This window comes from Colletotrichum fructicola (genome assembly GCF_000319635.2).
Source record: "Colletotrichum fructicola Nara gc5 chromosome Unknown KSG_Nara_v1_contig02, whole genome shotgun sequence".
NCBI lineage: Eukaryota > Fungi > Ascomycota > Sordariomycetes > Glomerellales > Glomerellaceae > Colletotrichum > Colletotrichum fructicola.
The window spans coordinates 3,792,390-3,817,400 of NW_027094052.1; the positions used below are offsets into that span (position 1 = coordinate 3,792,390).

Here is a 25,011-nt window from a genome sequence, read left to right on the forward strand (position 1 = left end):
GCAGAATGTTTGGCCCTTTCCGCCGTATCAAGACGGCTGCAGCAGACAATGGTCGGGAGGAGCATTGGCTGCGCGTATGTGGAATCTGGCCTTGGGTGGAAGTGGGAAGATGCTGCAGGTTCATTTGAATCTCTGCCATCCTGGCTGAGATCCATGTCGACGTGGTCCATACCGTTCTCACCGGCCGGCTCGCTTGCCTTCAACCTTGCCTACTTCCAGCTCTAAATGACTCGACGTGCTTCGCGCAACCTAGCGGACGTCTGCGTTTACTTCCGGCAAACGTCCAACAGGAGGCGCCCTAGTATCTCGAGGCCGTTGTGCGTTTCTCCAACAGCCAGTCATCTCTGTCAGCACAAATTTGTCGGCAGAAATCTCCCTCTTGCCTGACGCTAGTTAGACAGCTGCGAGCGAACCAACCGGTTGTTGCTCGCCTCGTTGCAACATGGCCAAGACAACGCGGCCAGTGGCATCGATCTTAACTTCTCTGAAGGTCAAGCGCAAAGGGCTTCCGCTTTTTCTTTGAGGCTGGCGCGATGTTTGCGGATGTAGAAAACCTTTGGAGTCTCCAGGCAGTGTGGCGGCTAGGACGACCGGCATTCGTGGCCGCCTCCCTACCTTACGGGCGTATGTCAGTTTGTGTTCGAACTGAGCGAGCTGTGTGCTACCTTGCATCCACTGCTGCAGGCCGACTTTTTTGACCATTGCTCATGCAACCCTCCTAGCCCAGGGAGCAAGTAGGCAAAGAAGCAGAATATGGCGCTCTTAGGCTAGCCAACCGATGCCAACATCCCGAGCAAGATCTGTCGTTTGTGACAAACCACATGCTCCTTTTTGACGTCCATAATGAGTCCTAAGGGGGCTTTGCAAATGTTGACTTGGGTTACACAACTTCTTGACTGTTGCTGGACACTGCTGGTCACTTGGGTCGAATACTTTTTTCGAGACCTACATACTGCAGCCGGTGCCGATGTTCTCTTGTTGAGGTGACAGTACAGTTTCCGCAGGCGCAAAGATCGGCTGATCGTTTGTCACTATTAAACATTGACTGGACAGGGTACATGATATGGAAATATAATAGACATGAGGACGTGATGCAACGCACTTGGTAAGTTTCCCTTCGTTCCAGCTTACCTAAGTACCATGTCCTTCCCGCAAGGGCCTGGACCGCTTGATCCCCGCCAGCAGAGGTACCTGGGTAGCATGGCAGGCAAGGACCTCCAGGCGGCGATCCAGTGGTGCGACAGATCTCCACAGTGGAGGTCGTCCGTCATCGTGGCAGCTTTCGCTAACTTCTCTCTTGGATCTTTCAGGATTTGCTTCTCGCTGGCCGAGTAGTTACCCGATCTCTGCTTCTGCCTGCGCCCCGCATCATACTCCTGTCGGATCTGTCGAGATCGACGGGTCTTGGGGTTCGCGTAACCAACCAGCGGCGACGAGGCCGGACCAAAAGCATCCTTGCAGCTCGACGAGCTCCCAGTGAGGCTAGTTTGTAGCTGCAGGATGCTTGCTCTGCTCACGCGACGAGCAATTCTTAACGACTAGACGACGCGCTGAAGGTTGTCATTCGAGGTCATGGCCACCAAAGCGACTGGCGACGAAGTCAAGGACGGCGGCGCAGCCGATCATCTACGTCGCAAGACAGACGATATCCTCGAAGCATGCAAATGGCGGAATATCGAGGCCCTTGGAAGCCTTGCCAGCACACGAGGTGGTTTCCTCACTGATGATTTGCGCCGTAAAGCATGTAAGTGGCCATCCCGTCGCCTAGCAACTACTCTGATTAGCCTTCTAACACGGCATTTTTGGGGCAGGGCCCATACTGCTCGGGCTTGCGGATAGCGAGGACTTCAAGGAAATAATTGCGACTGATATAGACGAGACGAACTCGTGGAAAGACCTCCCGCGTCACAGGGACGAGGACCAGGTCCAGCTCGACGTCAATAGAGCCTTCATTTACTACCCCAATCGTACGCTTCTCCTTGCGAAGACGGCCAGGCGAGTTTTGGCCCGACAGTCCCGTCCATGAGCTGACGACCCAACCTATAGACCAGTCTGACGCCGAACTCGACACGAACAAGAGCGAGTTATCTGATCTGATTACCGAGGTCCTCCGACGATATCCGTACCTGTGCTACTTTCAGGGCTATCACGACATTTGCCAGGTGTTTCTACTCGTACTGGAGCCGCCATGGCGTGCCCGTCTAGTGTCCCGCCTCTCTGTCCTTCGCATTCGCGACTTCATGCTCACAAACCTTGAGCCAACCGTTGCGCAGCTGCGTCTGATTCCTGACATACTGAATGCTGCGGACCCCAAGCTAAAGCGACACCTCTCCGGCACCGAGCCTTTCTACGCCCTAGCCGGTACGCTTACCATGTATGCCCACGATATCCAGGCATATCGTGATATCGCCCGCCTTTTCGACATCCTCCTCACTCGGGAGCCGGTCTTTAGCGTCTATATGTTCGCTCAAATCGTCCTGAATCGGCGAGACGAGCTCTTTGACAATGACGAAAACGACCCTTCCATGCTGCACCTGATATTATCCAAGGTTCCGCAGAAGATGGATCTCGAGGCGCTGATCGCCAGCACTACTGTGCTGTACGAGCGGTACCCTCCCGAGACTCTATCAGCATGGCGGCGGATATCAAAAGCGAGCTCACTGAAGACAGCGCGGTCCGTCGAAGTCTGCGCGAAGCAGACAATGGACGAAGGATTTAGCTTTTTCCAGAGGCAATTGGCCGAGCTCCGTGCCCTGGAACGCCGGCAGAAGATACTAAGAACGCTTAGGGCGTATAGGAAGGGGGCAGCAGCAGCAGGTTTAGCTGTCGTTGTCGGACTGGTGACAGTATATTTGCGCCGCAACAGCAGCCCGATCGCAGAATTGGCTGCCTGGTGTGCGAAGTGGACAAACGGAACAAACTGGACACACACCTTCTAGATGATGCTTGGTAGAGTTTGAACCTTAGACGGGCAGGGAAAAGTGCCGCGTGTAAATTTAAAGTCCCTGGTAGTAGAGAAAAGCTGCCGCACATATGATATCCCATTTGACTTACGCACCCGACGCCATGCCTGCCCACGCCGTAACAGTATGGTTTGTGATTTTAAGCACCCTCCTGGAATGCCGTCTTGAGTTCTTCGAAATGTTCCTGTTGTTCCGTAGCCAGCTTCCCACTCACATCGCTGATGATGGTCGAAACCAGCGAGTAGTTGTTGTATAAAAACCGCTCACGCTTCCGCTTGTCCCCGAAGGATTGACTGTATCGAGTCAAGAAGGCTTCCGCTTCTGAACGCAACCGCCGTAAGCTAGTGACCACGGGTTCATCATCACCCGCCTCGGCGCTGAGCGTCAAGACACCCTGTAGGATCTGGCCAAATCTTTGGGTGACGAGATGAGGCGCTGCAGACAGCTTGTTCTGATCCGCAGCCTTGGGCTTAGTGGGCAGAATATTGGTTAGTTGCCGGACCGACTCGCAGTGGTGGTCCATGACAACCTGTAGCCTAGGCCATAGGAGCATGGTAGTCATGTTGATATAGCTGTCAACGGCGGGAATCTTGCGTCTTTGTAGCTCAAACGCCAAGTGCTGATTGAGCCTGATGCACAGAAGTAGACCCAGAGCATCGTATGTTTCATTCGTCAACGTCCTGGTCAATGTCTGACCGAGAGCGAAGGTCGGTTCGAAGATGTAGTTGAATTGCCGCGACACTGCTGCTAATGAAAGCGGCGGTGAGAAGTAGGCGGCTAGGAAGGTATACTCTGCAGTGGCGTTGTCAATGAGCGCCAAATTGAAGTTTCTGAAAGGAACTTCGAGGTAGTGAGTGGTCTGGTCCTCCTCGGCCAAGTAAGATGATATCGCGGATTGATTGCTCGTCTTCAAGAGGTCGATGCGGCGCCCCAGGTTAAAAGCATCGTGCGGCGGACCAACCGGCTTTGTTGCAGATAAAACTGTGGCTCTTCGTGATGTTTCTTCGTGTCCAAGGACGTCATTCTTATCCAACGTGTGTAGTTTCAGCTTTTCCAAAGCCTTCTGGTATCGAGTGAACTGATTCACATAATACCACCTCATAGTATTCATGTAAGCCTGGCTGATTTCCTCACCAAGCTTTGAGTGATGTTTGTGCAAGAATGCAAAAAGATCCTTGAACTTGAGGAAGTTCTGTTGTTGGATGATCTGGGCATTAATGTGGGGGGACCTGAGCGCCTTGATCTGGGCGACAATGAAGTCTCGTATCCTTTCGATGGCTTTCATGGTAAGCTTCTCCAATAGAGGGCCGAGGTCAGCCCAAGCTTTACTCTGCCGCGGACTGGCCGTGTTCTTCTTGTATGCTGTTGCACGTTTATCCACTTCAGCTAGCATTTTAACCCATGTCTCGTCGATGTGACCTTCCGATATCTTGGAGACGACATGGGGGGAGACGCTCAATTCCTCAACCACGGGTCCGAACGCCTTTTCCACTGCTCTTCTATTCTCAAGTCGGACATTGAGGGCTGTCGAGCGGGCCTGCAGAGTTTCTATGTCTGCAGAGACCGTCGCGAGATCGTTGCGGAAGCTCGTCAAGTTCGTCTCGACAGAGCTGAGAACGCCGTCGCAAGCTGCGATGGACCGATGCAGATCTTCAAATTGGGCCTTGCTGGTCTCATCTGCGCGTGGGGTCAGCATACGGAAGGTTGGCCGCAAAAAAAAACCAACTTGTAGAGCTCTTACATTCTTCTGCGGTTTGCCGGCGGTAGCCATCGGCATCGTCCGTAGCCGTGGTGTCGGAGCTCGCCAGCTCACGCAGACTCATTCCATTAAAGTCGAATTGGAACTCGAGATCCTTCTCAGCTATGGCCCCGGCTGTACCATTCACGCCGGGTGTTGGCAATGAGGGGGTATCCAGGATCTGGCCCAGGATTTCGACCGAATCGGGTCCCTCGTAGGTAGTTTGCGATTGCTTGAGGCCGGACCCGTTGACCTTGCGGGAGGCCAGAAACGAGTTGGAAGAGTCATTGGAAACGAGGGAGAGGGCAGAGCCTCTTGGCGTTATGCCGGGTCGTTGAGAGGTGACATAGGGACTGTTGGAGGTTCGTCGCGGCAGTGGAGAGTAGGGACGGCTGCCGGGCTGCGACGGTGAAGGAGACGGGTTCGACTGGGCTGCGAGCCGATCAAGCCACATGATGGGCTTGCGGTGGGAAGAGGCTACAAAGCGGTTCGGTCGGTTCGGTCGTACACCATGACATCGAAGGATTGGAGTCGATGGGGGGGCGTGGAAGGGGGCAAGCGAGCTGGATCACTCAGGATACGTAGACCTGTGATATTGACCGGGAGCCGACAAGGCTGATAGTCTCCTGCAGGGTGATGTGTTCTGATTGGATAATCTGCAGTCGAGGCTCTTCAGCCACAAAGAGTACGTAATGTAGAGCTTAGTGTGGCGCAGCAGGGATTCGGATGTTTGCTTCTCTTGATGAAGTCCCGCCCAGAGGTTGAAAGTGCGGGGCAACGTTTTGGAAGGCCGACGGTGCAGGAGCACTGAAGCAAACGTGCGGGGCAGGACTTGGACAGGCGCAAAAACAGGTCATTGATGCATCCAAACTGCGTAAGTGTATCCGGGAGAGGGACGAAGATGCTGCATCAAACATGTTGTGCAGAATCCGCGACGTTTCTCGGGTAACGAACCATTCCAGAGACATCAATGGAGGGGTATGTGGGATTGTCTACTGATGTAGAAACTGGTCGTGTTTGTTTTCCGTTGTGGCTTTGTTGCGGTTTCCTCTGTCTGATTCCGACGACGCGGATTCTATTCTTTCACACACAAAAGACGAGAGGAACGCACACACCCAATGCCAATGCACAGAAAGGAGGGGCAGGCATTGACGAATATCTACACGGCACCAATATATACGGGCGCAACGAGAATGACCACGTTTGGTGGAAATTTTGAGCGCATACCGTGCAAATCACTCCCGCCTTCAGGGCCTCCCCTAGATAGTGGAGGCCCGGACAGGGTGACTGAATTGGCCAGTGTTGGCAGCAGTCGGGTTCCTAGTCAGGCGGCATTAGCGCCAAAAATGAGTGCTACGGACTGTGAGGTATTGTCGCCACGGGAGCTGGACGTACCGGACAGCTTCGATGACTTTGGGCAGGCGCCCGCGTACCACGTAGGCACCTTAGTGAGTAGCTAGATTGTCCATTGCTGGCTCGCCGTAACGTATCTCGCCGAAATTCCTTATATCTCGTCAGCCTCAGAACGAGGGGCCTGTTCCGGGCACTCCAAATCTAGAAAAGCACCATATGACCTTTCGGCGTGGAGTCATTGGACATGGACGGCTCTTCATGACTTAGACCGACTTCTCGCACTCTACCTTTGCGGCGAGGTACCCCCTATGCCTCACCGGCAGGTGCCTGCGGTGAATGATTGCGGGCGGGAAGCACAGGGCCAAGGGGGCCCGAGTGTCTGTCGCTCGAAGGCTGGGCTGCAGTGGCCGAAGGAGGGGCAGAGGTGAGGGGCAGAAGGGCTCACACTAAGGTGCTCAGAGTGGCAGGCCACCGCCGCAGTCTCGACCTACCTTACCCAGCACACCCAGGTACCTAGGTTGTCAAGAAATAGACATTTCGACTGCTGTGTGCTGCGCTGTGCTTTGAGCTTGTTGCTGTGCGTGGTCAGCCGTGGCAGATGCTGAGGGGAGAGGGTGAGGAAAAAAAAAAAAAGCCCACACTCCACCTTTTTTTACACTGGCAAGTGTCCCACACAGCCCGCCTGCACACCCGTGAGAAAGGGTCGGAGAGAGGAGAGGGGCGCGAATCTGGACCTAAGAAAAAAAAAACCCAATAATAAAACCAGGAAAAAAAATTATCTACTCCCGCCTCGCTTTCCCTCTTTTTCCCCTCCGTTCCCCCCTCCAGCCCGCTCTTCTTCCTTTACACAACACTCTCCCCCCCCTCACAAATAAAAGCAGTTGTTTTTGCTGGGTATCGCCCTTGATCCGTCGACATCTCCGTTCCCGATTTTTAGACATCTTCTTCAAGTCAATCCTTCAAAATGGCCGACGACTCTCAGGTAAGCACATGCGCAAGCTGATATCTCTGTTCTGTCGTCTCTGTCCTTGTGCTGGTCGCATGCGCTGCGCTGCACCGCTGTTGTTGCTCGGGCGAAGGAAAAAACCACCATCCACATTCACAACCACCCCGCATTGGGTGAGCCCCGCGGCTGCATCGACGCACCACGGCTCAGCGCAGCACATCCGTACACCACGAACCGCCGACTGCGAACACTCGACTTTCCATCTTCTCTAGATTGTCTTTCGTTGTATTCATCCCAGCGTGCGTCAGTATGCTAACACGCCGGTTCTGTAGCATGATCACACCTTCGAGTCCGCCGACGCCGGCGCGTCTGCCACCTACCCCATGCAGTGCTCTGCTCTGAGGAAGAACGGTCACGTCGTCATCAAGGGCCGCCCTTGCAAGATCGTCGACATGTCTACCTCCAAGACTGGCAAGCACGGTCACGCCAAGGTTCACTTGGTCGCCATCGACATCTTCACTGGCAAGAAGCTTGAGGATCTCTGCCCCTCCACCCACAACATGGACGTCCCCAATGTCCAGCGCCGCGAGTACCAGCTCGTAAGTCCCGATCTATACTGCGAATTTGGCAAAAGAGATCCCGTCTCCTGACATGCACACTCTCAGCTTGACATCTCCGACGATGGTTTCCTTTCCCTCATGAACGACGACGGTGACACCAAGGACGACGTCCGCGTCCCCGACGGCGAGATTGGCGACAAGATCAACAAGCTTTTCAAGGTTGACGAGAAGGACACCAGTAAGGACACATCAACTCCCATATTTCAAGAGAACAGTTGCTGACAGCAAGCTCAACAGACGTTGTCATTCTCACTGCCATGGGTGAGGAGGCTGCCGTTGAGGCCAAGGAGGCCCCCAAGCAGGCTTAAGCGTCGCAACTCTACTATTTCAACAGACAATGACTTCCACAAGCGCTCACTCCGTGCGGCCTTGTTGGCAGATGTTGGCAGATCGGGAGCATGACTACAGATATTTCTTGGCGCCTCGAATATCAGCGAGCTCCCCGTCGATCGTTGCGTAGAGGACTATCTGGACAGGAATTGATACTGATTACGCGAACTCGACAACTGCAAGACACGTCGCACGACTTTTTCCTTTGTTTTGGTCTGTTTCACAGACTCTTATGACGACCAGACTAGCAATGGGATAGGTGAAAAATATTGGGAGAGCTTCGCGGTGGCAACAGATCTGTCCGATAGAAAAGCGGCACATTTCCTCCACCTCGTGGTTCCTTCTTCGTTACCATTTTACAGTGCCTTGTGTTCATCAATCTGTGCAAATATATTTCTATGTGAATCTACTCTTAAGCTGCCGGGTCAAGCTGGAACGCGGGTAATACTGACGTGAAGTCATCAAAAATATGCCCAACTTCAAGTTCAGGTCCACAGTTGGTGCACCGTGCATCTCTACATTCACTCTTTTCGTTCATCTACGGCTCGTAGTAAATTGAGACGATGCTCAGTTCGCTTGTAACCTGGTTTGCTTCCCTGTTATGCACAATCTCGAAGATTGTGGAAAAGTGCAGTCTGGTCGTCTGCCTAATTGATCTTGTCGAATCAAGGTAACCGGTTGAGCACTGTCCTATATTCTCCGACAGGGTAAGTTTCTGCCCGATACTCATCTTTGCAACTCAACCTCCAACCACAACAACATGGCCCCAAGCAGGGAACTGCACAAATTCCCCAAAGGGGAGCGTTGCGAACACTGTGGTTCACGAAAATGGTATTTAGAGAATGGTCTTCGATATTGTGCAAAAGAAGGCCACCAGCTCGAGGTCAGTTGGTGATGATTTCCATGTGTGTCAAAATCTAGAGCTGATCCATTCCTCAGGGCTATGTTGAGTTCGATCTCGGTGATGAAGACTTTGGCCAGAAGGGAAAAGTCTCCCGGAAAGAGAAGCAAATTAAAGAGCGCGTGCGACGTGTCCTCACCGGCCCGCCTGCACGAGATCTGTATCTCGAATGCCTTCAACTCATACTGAGGGAACAGGTGATGTGGTTGGTCGACGTCAAAGGTCACAAGGCAGAGCTCGAGACAGTAGTTCGCGACCTTTGGGATCTTCGCATACGAGGAGCCGCGAGTGCTGTTGAGAACGACTCTGCTTCAGAGGCCGAGCTCTCCCTCTTCAGCTCCCAAATCGACCTCTCGCAGGACGAGCAACCTAGCAATCGCACACAGGGAGCACAGAACTGGACCCCCGAGAGTGGGAGCGAGTGGCCCGCTCCGCGACTGATGGACACTCTAGCACTCTGCTTTCTTGGGTGCATGCTTCTCAGAATGCCGACACGCACAGGAGATTTGGCTAGGTGGGCGAGGGCGGGAAACATTCCCTACAAGCATAGTGTAAGCTTGAGCGTCAATGGTGTTAAGAGTGTCTGCTGATATGACCAGTATCGAAAACTGCCCCAAGAGATGCGTGACCGGTTACCAGCATACTATTCAACGGTATTGAAAGCAGCACACTTGGCCAAATTTGATCATGGGGAGCTGCATGCTGCCGTACTGAGTCTCGCTCTGTCGTTTAATTCCAACTACGGCATAGTTTTCCCTCCCCTAAATGACGTCCTGATGACATTGCAGTACGTCCGAGAGCTTGGACTGCCCAGTAAGGCTCACGTGGGTATGGCTATTGTGCCGTTGCTGACAGCCAGTAGTTGAGACGATATCGGTTGCTCGCAGGATACCACTCATCGTCAACCTGCCGTATGAATTTCCATTAGGCAAGTCTCGACTGAGACTTATACACCAGCCTGAAATTCTGCTTGTTGCCGTCATTGTTCTCACGACCATCCACTGCTTCCCCCTCGAGGAATCCAAGTCACCGGTGCAAGAAGGAAAGCTTTTCTTGATACCAGACTTCAAGTGGGATGAGTGGCGGACGTCCATGGCGCCAGCATTGGCCCCAGAAACTGTTCCCACCGCTGATTACCTTGGTGTAACGGCTTCACACATTACGTCGATGGCGCAAGCAGAGCTGGATGAGTATTTTACTCAGCTGTCAATGCTCACAGACGCACAGTGTAAGTCTTCGGACGGTTAATTGCTCTAGGTTACATGACTAACTACGACCAGCGGAGGATTCAGTGCTCGCCAGGTACTTTCCAGTTGATGAACTGCCGCCCAAGCAACCGCCATCTGAGGCCCCTGAAGATGAGATAGAGGAAAGGTTACGCACAGTTCAAGGACGGGCTGCGTCGTTTGCCGTCCATGAAACAATGGAAGAGGAGGGTCTGAAAAAGAACAGACAATACTCCTACAGGTCCGAGGAAGATCTGCCCCCTGCGGGTAGGGATTTCTTCCGGCTTGCTGGCCGTCTCTCTGGTCTGTCAGTCAGTATGTTGTTGCGAGCCGTCAACATGCTCGAGGCAAACATCCTCGTTTGGCAAAGAGAGCAACGCAGAGGGGCAAGTGAACGTCGTGAGCGGTCCCGATCAGCCATGAGCGTAGAGCTTGATGGCGGGCTGCCCACGCCAGACGAATGATGGCTGTGCACGCAGTCTTTGCTGAATAGGAAATGGGGGGCAAGGAGGAAACAGGTTTTTGATACCCAAGATACCATAGTATCATACACGGGATTCATGACATTAAGAGCAATTGCGCCTTTGTACGGGGCATGACATGGGAACATTCAAACGCAGGGTTAACGAGCTCACATGTGAAGTCATCTATCCATGATACCCGACATATGTAGGGAAGGCAACCTACCTACCAAGGTCAGGTAGTGCGAATACGCATTACCTCACCTCAGGTATCTGCAGCGGTCTCAGCGACAGTAACCTGCCGCAGGGCTGAGGTCGGGGGCCTTCGCCGTAGTGGGTACAGTAGGTAGGCAAGTACCTAAGTGAGGTACCTACTTAGGCTGGCTGGGTAGTGTTGTAGGGTGAGGTGGTGGTGCTCTGTGAGCTACGGTTGTTCCCACAGTGCTGCACAGGGTGGGAACCCGCTTTGGGGTCGACCGCACCTGCACCCGCCTATCCGTAATCCATGTGACCTACCGCGTGCCCTAATTAGGGCTTTTTGTTTTTGATCTTTCGCCGTGAACACCGTTCTCAAGCTCGCCCCACCATCAGTTTGCCGCGATCACCAGAACTTCTTCGGTAACAACAGCCAGTTCGCGAGAGGTCGGCAAGAGTAAGTACACAGGCACCCCCTCTGGCGGACGTCGGCGCGCGCGCTTCGCTCGATTGACGGTGATGCTAACATTTTACCTTCAGTGCAGATGTGAGCACCCCCGAAAACAAGATTTACCCGCCTCGATTTCCTCCTTCCGTGCGACGACCGCTATCCCGAAAACGCCGATGGACTGACGATGGTGGCTACAGTTTCGTGAAGACCCTGACGGGTAAGACCATTACCCTTGAGGTCGAGTCCTCCGACACGATCGACAATGTCAAGTCCAAGATCCAGGACAAGGAGGGCATCCCCCCCGACCAGCAGCGCTTGATCTTCGCCGGCAAGCAGCTTGAGGACGGCCGCACCCTCTCCGACTACAACATCCAGAAGGTTAGTGGAACACCGCATTTTACCCTCGCAGGGATATGAGGAGGTGTAAATGTCGACGATGAAGGATATGAGGACTGGACGTGGAACGAACGGAAGCTGACAATTTGCGCAGGAGTCCACGCTCCACCTGGTCCTCCGCCTCCGCGGTGGTATCATCGAGCCCTCGCTCAAGGCTCTGGCCTCCAAGTTCAACTGCGACAAGATGATCTGCCGCAAGTGCTACGTAAGTGGTCTTCGCCTGCTTAGCGGATCCATTCCCCCCGACCGACTCATCTAACACCGCCCAGGCTCGTCTCCCTCCCCGTGCGACCAACTGCCGCAAGCGCAAGTGCGGTCACACCAACCAGCTCCGCCCCAAGAAGAAGCTCAAATAGACGATTTATTACGGATGCGGCGTCACGGGTTCTGGCATTCTGGAGAGGATGGCAGGGATGACAATATTTTCCTTGATTCATCGGGCTTTGTGGTAGCATTACTTCCCACCGGCAAGCAGTTCTTCGAATAAAAACTGAATTGGTCGCCCTACCTCAAACCCGTCCGTCCTCGATCGGAGGCTGAATCGTATGGCGAGAGCGCCCGGGGCGTCCTGAGTGCTGCATGGAGATGCTAACGAGCATGAGAGACGTACTATGATGGATGCGGGATGGCGACTGGCATACTTCATTGATGATACGATGAAGATCAGCACCGTAGAAAACAAAAATAACAGAGCCTCAAACCCAAACGATCGTGAACCTTGATGTGTAAAGTGACTGTTGTCATCGATCAGTCGGTCTCGTTACATCTGGCTCCATGCATAAATCGGGGGTGTTGAGTTATCCAGGGTAGTGTCGCAAGTATAAGCGGGTGGGCATTGCGCACACGCTGCAGGGAGGATGTTTCTGGTGGGGCCGGTCACGCAGGGAGCTGCAGTGTCCAGGGCCAAATTGCTATACGTGGGATTACGACACCTATGCTTCTCCTGAGCTCCAGAAACTGGACATCCACGATTCCGGAACACATCGACTTCAGGGCCTACAAACGACGATCGCGGCGCGCGCATACCTGCCTCTTTCGCCAGGCTGTCACCCAAAGTATTATTCCTTTCCGAAGAGTTCTCCGCCTTGCATACAGCAGCTATGCCTTCAGGTTCCGGGTACGATGCTGTTGTAGATGTCGACGATGAGGTAGAGAGCTTCATCCCTCGCTTCCACTCCAACCCGAGTTGCTGATTCTTTCGCAGGGTGACCTCGGTCACACCGATCTTCAAGACGACCTCGAATTTCACACCTCAAACTTCGCAGACACAACACCAGGAAGTCGCAAGCCTCCCGCGTCTGGCCTCCCTCCTCCTGCGACAGCTTCCTCGAGCTCCTCGAAGCGCTTCCTGTGGAGCCTGAACTTCTATGCTCAATACTTCGATGTCGACACGTCAGCCGTACTGTCTCGTTGCTGGGCCGCGCTCTTCCCTCGAGCCAACTTCCTTGATGTTCTCGAGGGTAACCCCGACTTATACGGTCCCTTTTGGATTGCGACGACAGTCGTCTTGATTCTCTTCCTTGGAGGCACCATCAGCCAGTACCTCTCCAGCACCGGTACAGGGCCGTTTGCCTACGACTTCAAGCTTCTGAGTGGTAAGGTTCAACATCCAACGACTATCTCGTATCTGCACAGACACGCTGACCTTTCGTGCCCCAGGTGCTGCCGGCCTTATCTACGGCTACACCCTCTTCGTTCCCGTCGGCCTCTACGTCGCTCTACGTTACTTCGGGTCCGAGTCTGCAAACCTCCTTGAATGCTGGGCCCTCTATGGCTATGCCAATCTCATTTGGATTCCTGTCGCTCTCATCAGTTGGTCGCCCATCAACATTCTCAACTGGGTGTTCGTCGCTGTCGGCTGTGGCATGTCTGTCGCTTTCCTTCTGCGAAACCTTTACCCTGTTTTGAGTGCTACGGACCACCAGACGAGCAAGATTCTCCTCATCGTCGTCGTCGCGCTTCACCTCGGCCTCTCCCTGGCCATCAAGATCCTCTTCTTTGCGCATGGAAGCCCTGTCGCGAGCACCCCAGCGCAGCCTCCCGCCGCTGCGCCGCCCGCTGAAGGCCAGCCCCCTCAACTCTTCTGAGCTGAGTTGGAGTGCCTTCTGTCCTCCCTCCTGTGTTTGTAGAGTCAGCTAGAAGGATCAAATGGAAGAGAAAGATCCATCGTCATTGTTTGGGTTTGAATTTGGGAATTGGGCATTGCCGCGCATTGCCGCGTCATCCGGCTTGGTGCGGACCACCACATGTACCATTACCGTACAACGAATATCATGATTGACCCGAATGCGACTGTCTATGCTACGCGCAACCCATAGATATGGCCCGTAGATTTGATGCCAAACCAGCCGTGACTTTCACCCATCAATCCTTAGTGCTCCTTCTTTTTCTGAACCGGTCCCCCGTTCTTCTCCCAGTCGAGCCAGCTGCCAGGGTACTCCCCGACGTTCTTCCATCCGGCCTCCTTGGCCAGAGACGCCAGCGCCCGACTACGCACACCAGCCTTGCAGTACATGATCAGCTCCTGGTCTTGGCCTGGGCGCTTGAAGCCGTGTAGGTCCTCAAAGTCCTCCGAGGTCATGTGAAAGCTTTGAGGCGCTGTCCCAACAGGGATGTTGATGGCACCGGGGATGCAGCCCGACTGCACAAGCTCGCCAGGCTCACGGGCGTCTGCCCATAGATCGCCCTTGTCAGCAGCCTGCATCGTGATGACACTCGAGATCTGTAAGAGGTGGGAGATGGCGGGGGAAACCACAAACAGTTTACATACCAATAATCACCACGTTTGGCTTGCCATCCTTGGCAAGCTTCTCCATCTGCTCAAAGCTCCACAGCTTGCTACCCGTAGCCGAGATCTCGTGGTAGTCGTCCGCTCCAGACTTTGAAGAGTAGAATCTTGGCGCAATGGCCGCGAGAGACCGGTTCGCCGTTGCGCATGCTGCAGGCCGGAAGCTCTTCGACGACGACGCAGCAATGGCGAAAGCCTGTCTTGCGAGGCCGGCGGGCGCGGCGACGCGGCCACTCGCGCGAAGCGCATTCGAATATGCTCTTCTTGTGGCTGACATACTGTATCGGATCTTTCTGGATGGGCGCCGGCTACGGACGTGGTTTGTGTGTGAGTGTGGTGTTGGTAGCCACTTTCGGAGCTTCAGACAATTGGTTGCTACTGGATCCAGGTACGGCGATAACAGTGCCCGCTCGACTGCAGTGCAGCAAGGGTCCGTTCGTCCCCACTGATGTCACCGGGGTTCGTTCGATTCGGCGTTTTTGAGCAGACGCGCCGACCTCCCGACCTCGCACTAAGACATTCTGTTCCAGACGTCCTTCCAACTTTGACAGCCGAAGCATCGCCATTCTCAGGGCCAAGGATCTGGTGATGGATTCACACAGGCACTGGCTGGTTCGGTGGCCTCGTTGGGAAATGAGCCGCCAGAGATGGCCGGTTGCTGTGAGAAGAATGATGTCCATCGCACCAAGACAGCACAAAAACCACCGGTTCGGATACGGCATAACTTTGCACGCGTGTCATTGGCGCTGCTCTGAATCTATCTCTCTAGCATCATTCAGACAGGATGGCCTACCCCCCTCCCCCGGAACTCGTGGTCCCTGGAAAACAACATGCCGAAATCGCCCAGCCGTGAGGCCATGCCTAAGGTATTATGTATATACAAACGTTCATTACAAATTTTAGTCTAGACAACCGACGTCGACCAATCTCGACTCGTCTTTTACGAGCCTCCTGTTTTGTCAGCCTTTTGTGGCGCCTGTCATCCACGGGATGCGCTAGCGGTGATCCCGTATAACCACTCTAACACCGCACTCATCACATTCATTGGATGAGCCTAGTCAGCAAAGCTAGCTTTGCACACCTACAAAGGAGCTTTTATACTTTATGCGCGCTCCTTGAAGGTCAGAGGGCAGTCGTCCTACACTTCTTAGCATCCTTTTCGCTCCCCTTCAGAACGTGACAAACATACCTTGGGAAAAATGGTCGCAAACACCTTGATCTCCTCAGACAATGGGGTAGCGTGGTGCACCCAGTCCATCAGAATGGACGCCTTGCCAATCATCAGAGCCAGGTTCAGCTGAGCGTAGACCTGGCCGAGGCAGTAGTGAGGACCGACGCCAAAAACGAGGAAGTTCTTCGCGCCCTTGGCCTCAGCATCGCCGGTGTAGTATCTTTCGGGATCGAACTCATCGGGGCGGTCGTAAACCTCGGGGTCGCGGAGCGCAGGGTAGACGGTGGGAATGATCATGGCGCCTAGGTTTTGTCAGAAAGACTCCCAAGCATGTGAAACAAAAAGCTTACCCTTGGGGACGGTGTACGTGTCGGTGATGGGGAAAGGCTTCTTGGCCAAGTATGGCACCATGATGACAGGAGGGCGCCAGCGGAGGAGCTCGCGAACAACAGCACGGGTGTAGGTCAAAGATTCAAGCTGGTCCATGTTGAGCTCGGCATGACGGTTTCCGTTACGGACCTTGAGGTTCTCCTCACGAATGCGGTCAAGAACATCAGGGCGCTGGGCAGTGACCTGGAAGAGCCAAGTGGCAGCACTGCTGGTGGCATCCTGAGAGGCGAAGAGGAAAGTGAAGACGGTTTGGGCGATCTCGTAGTCGGTGAACTCGCGGAGAAGAGGAGTCGGCTTCTCAAGACCCTCGGTGGAACCGGCAGCCTCGGCCTCGCGCCACTTCTTGGAGTCCAGGATGGACTTGACCCAGCCGTCCATGATACAGGTAATATCACCTCCAGCAGCCATGCGCACCTTGCTCTTGGCGGCGCACTTGGCGAACTCGGCGATGACCATGTCGGCCGCCTTCTTGCCGTACCAGGTCTTGGTGTAGGGAAGAATGATGGGGAAGTTGACCAGTTCGAGAGCCTCAGTGATGAGGAAGTAGTCGGCGGAGATCTTGCGAACGGCCTCGTCCGAGATGTAGAAGCCGACAAAGGTGCGGCAGGAAACGGCCGTCATGAGATCACGGAGATGCGGCATGAAGGGAACAGGCTTGTCGCCAGCGTTCTTGGTGGTCTGCAAGAACTCTTGGAAGTACTGCTTGTAAACCTGCTCCTGACCGGGCAGGTAAGAAGCCAGGGCCTGGCGAGTGAAGAGGCCGTTGAGTCCCTTGCGGAAGTCGACATGGGGCTTGCCGTCGAGGAACACCCAGTTGGTGGGGCCAAGGAGCTTGTGGGCGGCGTCGACAACGCAGGGCTTAACGTATCCGGGGGAGTTGAAGACCTTACGGGCCATATCACGAGTTGAGGCAATGACAACGAACCTAGGGTGGTCAGATATCGATGTGTGCAAATGAGAGCTCGGGACACGAACTTGTGGAAGACGGAGACACAGCTGAGGGGACCGCTGGCCCATTTGGCCTTGTATTCCTCGAACTTGGGGTTAACGGACTCCAAGAAGGGACCAATGAAGGGCATCTTGAAGGTAGGGCCGGCAATGGTGCCCTTGGACGTGATGTAGCTGACTGCGCCTGGTTAGATGGTCGAACATGGCAACTTGCGACCCGGAGCACGCGACTCACTCTGATCATATGCGACGGCGAGGGCCAACAGTGTGAAGAGAATGGTCCAGGCGCTGGCGTTGGTGACGGTCTCGATCATGTAGTCGATCTGGGGAGGGACATTGACATTGCCAAGCTTGGCATTGGCCAACACCGAGGTGAAGGTAGTCGCGTTGGACTCCATGGTTGTGGCCGAATTCGAGGTGGAGGGTATCGATGATTTCGGATTCGAGGTCGTCCAGGTGGAAAGGGGGAAAACACACACAAAACACCACCTCCAGGCGCAAAGAGAATGGTCAGATCTACTCAAGCGCAGCGCACAATGAGAGAAAATCGTCTGGCGCACTTCGTCCTGGGAAAAGAGTCGATGGGCAGGGCGAGTGAGGGTTGTGGTTCGACTCTCCAGCGAGGGTTGAGGGATCACTACCTTGAGAAAGGAGAGCAGAAGGTAGGGAGGTGATGGAAGATTAAAAGAAGGGAGTTGATTATCTTCCCGTGGATGCGGACATGGGCCTGGACGGTTACGGGGACGGGGACATGGGAGGAAGTGGATACCGGATGAGGTTGTGTTCGTGGTAGGCCAGGTGAAAAGCGTGGTAAGGTGGTAAGTCTTCGCCCCCCTCCGTCACTTGGAGGTACCGGTACCTGCGCCGGACGACCTTCCATACCTACCTTCCGGGCCTCCTCTGCTTTCTACCTCTGCAGGCGCAGGTGCCGTCATTTCTGTCCCGCTCATAGGCAATCCTGTCTTCGGTGCTAGATCTTCTAGGTACCCTGTGTTGTTGACAGCGAACATGTCGACCAGGACCAGGATTGGCTTAGGAGGCTCCAGGGAAGAGCCAGGCTTGATGCGCCGGCGATTAGCGTTACTGCCGGGGGGCCAGAGAGCGCGATGAAAAAAGTGATGGAATTGTGGGTTTGCCCCGTTTAGCTTGTGTGATGGTCGGTTGTGAATTTTTTTTTCTTCCTTCTGATTCAGTATCCGTACGGATAGCACCACCGCCATTTTACCCTCGGACTCATGCCATGTGCCTGTCGTTGGGACGAAGCCAGCCAGCTGAGTTCCTCGAGGCAGGGCTGTTGCAGTTGCAGGCGGGGGGCCTGCGGTTTCCGGTCCGTGAATGGAAGTCCCTGGAATAAAGACACAGACAAAACCTTCGCAGGCTTCGCAGGGCGGTTGGGATTCCCTGCGTCCCGTCTTTTCGATCAGACTTTCCCGTCTTGCCTTGCCTTGCCTCTGAAGGTCAATTGGCAGCTCCCGTCCGCAATACCACCAGCTAAGGTGAAGCGCACCCGCCTACCCAAATTTTGATAAGCAGCAGGCAGCATGCTTGTTCTGATAGAGCCAGAGACGGCCTGCATGACGACGGTTCGCAAAAGGCAGCGTAACGGCCAGAGAACCAGAAGGGATGGGCGTCGCAGCTTCTGCCCGTGATTGATTCGGACGACGACCAGCAGAAAACAAAACATCCGTTCGCGCCGCAGCACCTCAATATCGCCTGCAGAACCCAATTTGCTTTCCGCAGCTGTCTCAATCGAAACTGAACGGCTTTTGTAAGGATCGCACCAAAACGGTTTAGTCTCCGAATCTGTTGGGTCCAACTAGTGTCGCGCAAATCTCCTGGGACCATTGGACGACCATGTGCCAGGGCGTTCAGGGCCAACTCGTCTCTGACACGCAAGAACCTGCCCATTCAGTCTCCAGTCCAACGCCATTCCTCGCCCGTCGCACTGCGCCTTGTGTGTCTATCCTGGCTGAATGACTTTCTGTCTGGTCTCATTGGGTGCGCATCCAAATCGGCCGCCGTCAATGAGCGCGAACATCCCGACTCCGAATGGCGCGAGGCGTGGGGTTCTCCTTTCATGGCCTGTGATCCAGCGCTTCAAGGATCAATATTTCCTCCAAGTCTGAGGTATCCGTACTTTTCCCTCGCACGTATTCCGATGGATGCGATTTGTCGACAACACGCAATATCGAACGAGCCCGAGGACTCGCATCCGCGCAAGGCGGGCTGCGTCCAACAGAATCATCAATCGCGGGGCACTACCTTCAATTCGGATGGTTCGAACTCTCGATGTGCCGCCGCTTAGCTTCCACTGTCAACTGTCAGTGTCACCCTGTGTTCCCTAACCCAGCAGCTAGGAGGCAAGCTAAAAGGCGCTTCGACTGTAAAGTATCGCATACATGGCGGTACTTTCCCACATGCTCAGATTGTGGCGTTCTGTCGGTGACCTGCCAGTGAAAAAACCAAACCAATGCACTCACTCGGCGGGCAGCACATCCGGGCAACGCTGTTTCATAGACATAACCGCACCTGGTTGCATAATTCCCCCGGTGGAGTTGGAATACCCTCTCAGCGATGTACGAATAATCATTCTCTTGGTTGGAGCCGAGGCGGGTTGTGCTCTTCTGCGTACATATGTATGCATTGTGCAATGCAACCAACCCCCGTTGCGCCATGGTGCTTGGAGCTTTCTCATTGACCAATCTGCAGCAGCTACCCCTGACCTGTGGCATCTGACCCGGCCAATCAACCGCGCTTATCTTCAAGAGCTCCACCTAGCTTCTTGTGCAAGGAATACGAATACGATCTTAATAAGCAGCTCTCTGCTGGTCACTTTGGCGGGGTAATGCCTGGTTGGCGTCCGTGGCCTCAGCAGTCTGCTCTAGCCCGTCTCGGGAGCTCGATGACGCCTTTCCCATCTTGAGGCTCTAAATAAGGTTTGTGGAGGCACTCGGCGTAGGCCCTCTGCGCTGCTGTCGTCTGACTGACACAGACCACCCCTTCCATCGCTGCGGGACACGGACAAGATGGCAGATACCTCACAACTACATCATCATTGTATGATATTGTTCAACGTTCCCAAGTCGACGTTACCTTGACGGTATTCGTCTTGTCTCGCGGGAGCGACGCCAACCGTTCATCTCATCCCGTGTGAGGCAGCTGAACTCAACCACATCGGGCCACTCCATATGAGACAGGAAAATGAGGGTCTTCGGACATCGGGGATCCAACCTGGATCAGTCGGGTACAACACATCTACGTTAGTTGAGGCTGCGTCGAAACAGCGACGAGTAAAGTGACTGGCCACAACCAAAATCTGCGCCAGTCACAACGCAGAGTCATTGGCACATGCTGAACAGATAAGGCTGAGTTGTATACTCTCATATCATGCAACGCGGCAAGGTTCCATGTCAACGTTGAGCTCTTTGTGACTCCAACGCTTCAAGAAAAACCGCGCCTAGAGGAGAAATTTTCAATCGAAGCGGGCTAAGTTAAGGTAGTTCAAGGCAGTGGATGAGTTGCGCGGCGATATGTGCAGCTGCGCCGCGATAGGCCAGCCACGCGGCCCCGCCAAGGATGATGACAGCAGGCAGTGTCGCGCGCACTTTCGTAGTCGCGAACGACTGCGATCTAATGACCACAACCATGAAGTCAAGCTTGTTTTGCCGAGCTGACCATTATCTGCGGCAATTCCGAAGATTCGCGTGCGCAACAGAGAGATGATACCCCGAGCAATTCTCGAGGCAGCGGTCAGTCGACGGCGAGAGCCGGCTTGAGTCGGAGCTGAAGTTGATGTTATTCACTGGAACACATGCGCTCGTGATTCATATGAATTGTTGCGATATTTTCTCTTGCCCAAGGCAGGGGGTTTGACAGATAGACGTGAGTCTTGTAGAGGGACCCTGGATATCCATGGGGTAGATTTCACTGCCTCAACTTCCGCAGTCTCCCGTCCGGTTAGCGTTGGGTCCCAGAAGGTTTCCGGAGCGAAGCGAGTCGGCACCGAACCGATAAGCGAATACTGAAGTCTGCGTCATCCGGCCCCACAAGGCCTACGAAGCGAGTGACAACCGGCGACTGGTGCCCCCAAAAAGCGACTGCACCATTAGGTATCTAGGAACACAAGCCGCCTATGAGTCAGCCCGGACATGAGCGGAGGGGGGCTGTATCGCGGCGCTGCGGAACAGGGCTGGCAAAGTCTTAACTGATGAGGAACAGTTTTGCGACACAATTTGCAGTGAAAGCGGTATTGCAAGTGGGTCGTTCTCCGGCCAGGTTTCCGAACCTCTCGGCGCCAACGTGAACCAACAGGACAAGCTTTCACAGCCTGGCGATGCAGCGTCTGCCTGCTCTGATTGCCCGCTGCAGCCTAAGAATGAATTCCCTGGGCAATGTCGATTCTCACAAACGGAAAATATCTCCCAGCTTTCTCGCGACACCCGTCAGGCTCCTAGGCTGTTCGCCAGGCAGTCACGCGCACTTCGCAGGTTCAAAGTAGAGTAAGGTGAGGTAAAGTGAGCCACACAGCTTCGAGGGCTCCATTTTGTTTTGGTAAGATGACTGCCACATCAGACACCAACAAACGCGTCGCCTGCCGTCTACCAGTGCAATCCAAATCCCAAATGTCCATGGCTGCTTACCGCTTCTGCATCCCAATAGCTGCTGTTCTGCGTTCTCGTCACATCGCATCTCTCTGCCTGTCTAGAGCCAATCCCGACGCATGCGCCAAGTCAACGTTTGGCCTCGAATTGGCACCCATCCACGAAGCAGTCCTGAGTGAGTGCGCCGCATGAGGCGCGTGCCATGCGTAATGAGTCACGTTTGTTTCTGCATGCTGAAATTGCGATTGTGAGTCCTTTCGGGCAGATGTTCCTCCATTTCTACCCTCCACCCCTGCCCAGCAACGCCTACGGTCTAGCTTAGCTTACCTTCCACACCCGCCCCGGCGGTAAGATCGACTCGGGCGACGACGTGTGGCCCCGATCCACTTTCACCCGGGCTTACGGGGGTGTCGACGACGGCAGTGATGGCTGGTTGCGTTGACGTTTGACGGTTGACGACTGCCGTCGTCTACGACTAAGCTTGGACTGTGGGTACCAGGCTGCCTTGTAGGCCATTCCGAGTCAACCTCTGAATCCTGGTTCGACTTGTTTCTGACTGACAGCTGTTTGGGGGTACAGCGCTTTGTAAGATATTTGTTCGAGAAGAGTGTCGTTGTCGTATAAGTAGAGCTCGTCTTTCTCTGGAAGCCTGAGGTTTTTGGATCATCATCACTCAGACAGACCAACAACACAAGCAATCAACAACAGCTTCCTCATACCATTCTCCCTTCTCAAGCCTTACACCTTTTCCATCCATAGCCAACCCACCCACCCAGAAGATCACCCACACCGCAATCATGTCCGGCATGCACTCCAGCTTCTCCAGCTCCATCACCGGCGACAAGCAACACAGCTATGCCGTCCTCTCTGCCATTCAGCAAGGCTCCGCCGCCCAGGGCTCTCAGACACAGTCCTTTTACGGCCAACAACATCGCAAGGACTCCGACGCCGCCTCAATCTCCAGCTTCGGCAGCTCCGTCACTCTTCTGAAGGACAAGCTGCACCGTTCTCATGATAACAAGGCCTCATCCTCAAAAAAGTCTTCTTCCCTGATTGCTCGCCAGCGCGCCGCTGGTGACGCCAGCGGCCAGGTCCTCCAGAACCAAGTACGCCTTTCACTTTAATACTGGTCCTCGGAGACACACGTACCATGCGACACGAGATGTACCTCGAATGGTTTCCTCGTGCTCTGGTTCGCGTCTTTTTGTCTCTTTTTCCAAGCCATGAGTTTCTGACATGATTATTCTCTTCGCAGTCAGAATACTGGTCCTCTTCCATTCGCAACGACCTGTAGAGCAAAGAAGCGATGGGCGAAAAGCAGTACAGGGGCTTCAAGGAGCGGTAGTAACGACCCGCGGGATGCTGTTACAGCCCCGCTGAACTGTTTTGATTATTTGGACTGGGAATCTTTCAAGGAGTTCTGGGGTTTCTTTCGTATTAGACGGGTGCGATATACGGGTCGGCGCTAATACTGGTGGTATGACCCCCACAGGGGGCATTTTTTTTGTCGGCCGGGTTTGTTCCTTATGGCAATTTCGACGAGAAAAGTTGACCAAATTGAAGGTGCAAGTCTTGGGTACCTTATCAATACAAATATTGGACGTTTGATGGCCAGTCTTTATTCTTCCATGTCAAGCAATCAGCTCAAAAGCTCTCATCGAGAATGTCTTCGTTCATCTTGACCATCGTAGGACTATATTCTGGGCTCTCCGGTTCGGCACCTGCCGTCATCAGAATATCGTCCACTATGCGCTTGCTGGCTTCCCGAGCTAAGATTCCGTTAGTAAACAGCGTTCGCACGATTCTCCAAAATGTGCGACTTACCTGGCGTCTGAAGCAACTTCGATTGTGGCAGCGCAAACTGGATCGTCTTCGGCGGACTCATGCCCCCATATAGCCCCTGTTCCTCGTCGCTATCGCTCTCCCAGTTGATCTCGTACTTGTCCTTTGCTAGACCAGCAGCACCCATATCTGTCGTGGTGGTGTCGTCATCGTAGGCACTCCGGAAAATAGGCTTGCTGGCGAAGACGTCCTTGGTCTTCCGGCCCGTAACAGGCGTCTGGACGCTGACACCGGGGGTGCGGGGACCTGCAGCTGCTGTGGCTGCAGCGAGACGCCTGGACTTGGTGGGTGACATGAAAGCCTCGCTTCGTAGCGTCGGAACAGCCATAACTGGCGACGACATGGGCGAGTCCTGGCGTTTCCACATGGGTACATCTTCCTCCTCTTTGGGCTTCGCTTCTCGCTTCAGCGGAGAGACGCGATAGGTAGGGCCCTTGTGCGGTGTGGCCTGGATACGGAATGTCTTGTCGAGCATGCGGTGCATCAGAGGGTCCTTGTGAGGCTGCGCAGACTGTTGACCGGCTGGGGCGAGCGACGTTCGAGGCGTCATCGACATGTCTGGCAAACGGGCAGTGTGCTGTGCAAAGAGAATAGTCGAGTCTTCGCCGATGCCAAGGTCTTCGTCCTCATCGTCCTCTTCATGCGGTGCCGGCGGCTCGCCCTTGAGTTCCCGCTTGAGCGCCTCGTAGGGAGACTCGAGGCTGGAAAATTGAGTCTGAATAGTCTTGGTCTTGGGAAGACGCGGGGTACTACCCGTCAGGTCATCATCGCCGCCGATCATGGACTCCTCGGCTTGAAATGTAGACTCGGCGGCTGATGCTGTCGACTCGTCTTCGGCGCCGTTCTCGCGTCGTGGGGTGTAGTTGACCGACGTTTCGTCTTGAACGGTGGATTCCTCGATGGCCGCGGTCTCGTCCTCATCGTTCGCGAGCTCTTCGTAGCCAGAAAGCGACACGTTGGCCGAAGCCTCGAAGAATTGCTTCCAGAACTATATGCGCAGGTTAGTTTCGCCTTTAACCAAAGAAGAATTGGATGCACCTTGGAAGCCTCCCAAACATTTCTAGAGTTCTCGCCATATTGCTCAACGATGGGTAAAATGCTGGTGGTCACGATCCGGTGAGCTTTGCTGAAGTTGGAGTCGATTTCTGAAGCACATTCGGTCAGTCGCTATGTCGTTTGATAGACCAACAGTTCTTCAATGAAACCAGATTACCTTGCAGCGTCAGAGTAATAGACTGCTCGAGCTTTTCCAGCTCTTCCGTAAGAGTCAAGTTGCGTGCTGAGGGGCCTGGGCGAGACATGTTGTCTGCGTGCGATACAAACTATAGCCGTTGCAAAGTATCGGTCGCAAGAGCAGCTGCGTTTGTTTTGTTCAGGTGCGTGTTTCGTCCAATGATGGAAAGTGGTCAACAAACGCGGACCTCAATAGTGGGACACGCGATGCGGGGCACTGACGCCAGGGCATCGCTGGCAAAATATGGCGGGGCACATAAGTTTACTCACCTACCTCCTTAGGTAGAAACACAGCCCGGACAAGGCCTGCCTAACTTTAAGCTTCTATCACCCGAAGTCATTCATGAAGTCAACCAGATTTCCTGCACTTCGGCAATTTTTGTCTGGAGAAAACCCGTATTCTCTATGTTGCAGACGCCATTAGTGCACCGCAGATTTTTTTTTTTATTTGTTTAGCA

General features: G+C 54.1%; 9 protein-coding genes across 9 annotated transcripts; 5 read left to right on the plus strand and 4 right to left on the minus strand.

Moving 5' to 3' along the window:
• Nucleotides 1-1,572: 1,572 nt before the first annotated feature.
• Nucleotides 1,573-2,939, plus strand: gyp10 (GTPase-activating protein gyp10; the record flags this gene model as incomplete). The annotated part of the gene is made up of 3 exons (XM_032022630.1): nt 1,573-1,744; nt 1,812-1,967; nt 2,047-2,939. 3 exons carry the CDS (start codon nt 1,573-1,575, stop codon nt 2,937-2,939), a joined length of 1,221 nt encoding a protein of 406 aa, XP_031880598.1.
• A 163-nt stretch (nt 2,940-3,102) lies between these two features.
• Nucleotides 3,103-5,155, minus strand: VPS52 (Vacuolar protein sorting-associated protein 52 A; the record flags this gene model as incomplete). The annotated part of the gene is made up of 2 exons (XM_032022629.1): nt 3,103-4,640; nt 4,705-5,155. The coding sequence occupies 2 exons, from the start codon at nt 5,153-5,155 to the stop codon at nt 3,103-3,105; spliced, it is 1,989 nt and encodes a 662-aa protein (XP_031880525.1).
• A 1,863-nt stretch (nt 5,156-7,018) lies between these two features.
• ANB1 (Eukaryotic translation initiation factor 5A) lies at nt 7,019-7,928 on the plus strand (the record flags this gene model as incomplete). Its single annotated transcript, XM_032022628.1, has 4 exons — nt 7,019-7,036; nt 7,333-7,599; nt 7,666-7,798; nt 7,858-7,928. The coding sequence occupies 4 exons, from the start codon at nt 7,019-7,021 to the stop codon at nt 7,926-7,928; spliced, it is 489 nt and encodes a 162-aa protein (XP_031880597.1).
• Nucleotides 7,929-8,710: 782 nt separating this feature from the next.
• Nucleotides 8,711-11,936, plus strand: crp-79 (Ubiquitin-60S ribosomal protein L40; the record flags this gene model as incomplete). The annotated part of the gene is made up of 9 exons (XM_066151188.1): nt 8,711-8,833; nt 8,890-9,402; nt 9,451-9,664; nt 9,714-10,079; nt 10,144-10,388; nt 11,147-11,190; nt 11,274-11,562; nt 11,675-11,785; nt 11,850-11,936. The coding sequence occupies 9 exons, from the start codon at nt 8,711-8,713 to the stop codon at nt 11,934-11,936; spliced, it is 1,992 nt and encodes a 663-aa protein (XP_066009538.1).
• A 744-nt stretch (nt 11,937-12,680) lies between these two features.
• yip5 lies at nt 12,681-13,667 on the plus strand (the record flags this gene model as incomplete). The annotated part of the gene is made up of 3 exons (XM_032022626.1): nt 12,681-12,728; nt 12,785-13,175; nt 13,240-13,667. 3 exons carry the CDS (start codon nt 12,681-12,683, stop codon nt 13,665-13,667), a joined length of 867 nt encoding a protein of 288 aa, XP_031880493.1.
• Nucleotides 13,668-13,951: 284 nt separating this feature from the next.
• CGGC5_v003804 (Thiosulfate sulfurtransferase RDL2) lies at nt 13,952-14,645 on the minus strand (the record flags this gene model as incomplete). The annotated part of the gene is made up of 2 exons (XM_032022625.1): nt 13,952-14,250; nt 14,351-14,645. 2 exons carry the CDS (start codon nt 14,643-14,645, stop codon nt 13,952-13,954), a joined length of 594 nt encoding a protein of 197 aa, XP_031880524.1.
• Nucleotides 14,646-15,470: 825 nt separating this feature from the next.
• On the minus strand, nt 15,471-17,275 carry ERG5-0 (Cytochrome P450 61; the record flags this gene model as incomplete). The annotated part of the gene is made up of 5 exons (XM_032022624.1): nt 15,471-15,506; nt 15,558-15,841; nt 15,890-16,854; nt 16,905-17,055; nt 17,113-17,275. The coding sequence occupies 5 exons, from the start codon at nt 17,273-17,275 to the stop codon at nt 15,471-15,473; spliced, it is 1,599 nt and encodes a 532-aa protein (XP_031880595.1).
• Nucleotides 17,276-22,275: 5,000 nt separating this feature from the next.
• Nucleotides 22,276-22,772, plus strand: CGGC5_v003806 (uncharacterized protein; the record flags this gene model as incomplete). The annotated part of the gene is made up of 2 exons (XM_032022623.1): nt 22,276-22,584; nt 22,734-22,772. 2 exons carry the CDS (start codon nt 22,276-22,278, stop codon nt 22,770-22,772), a joined length of 348 nt encoding a protein of 115 aa, XP_031880523.1.
• Nucleotides 22,773-23,122: 350 nt separating this feature from the next.
• Nucleotides 23,123-24,621, minus strand: ask1 (DASH complex subunit ask1; the record flags this gene model as incomplete). Its single annotated transcript, XM_032022621.1, has 4 exons — nt 23,123-23,247; nt 23,303-24,308; nt 24,359-24,465; nt 24,534-24,621. The coding sequence occupies 4 exons, from the start codon at nt 24,619-24,621 to the stop codon at nt 23,123-23,125; spliced, it is 1,326 nt and encodes a 441-aa protein (XP_031880614.1).
• Nucleotides 24,622-25,011: the final 390 nt, after the last annotated feature.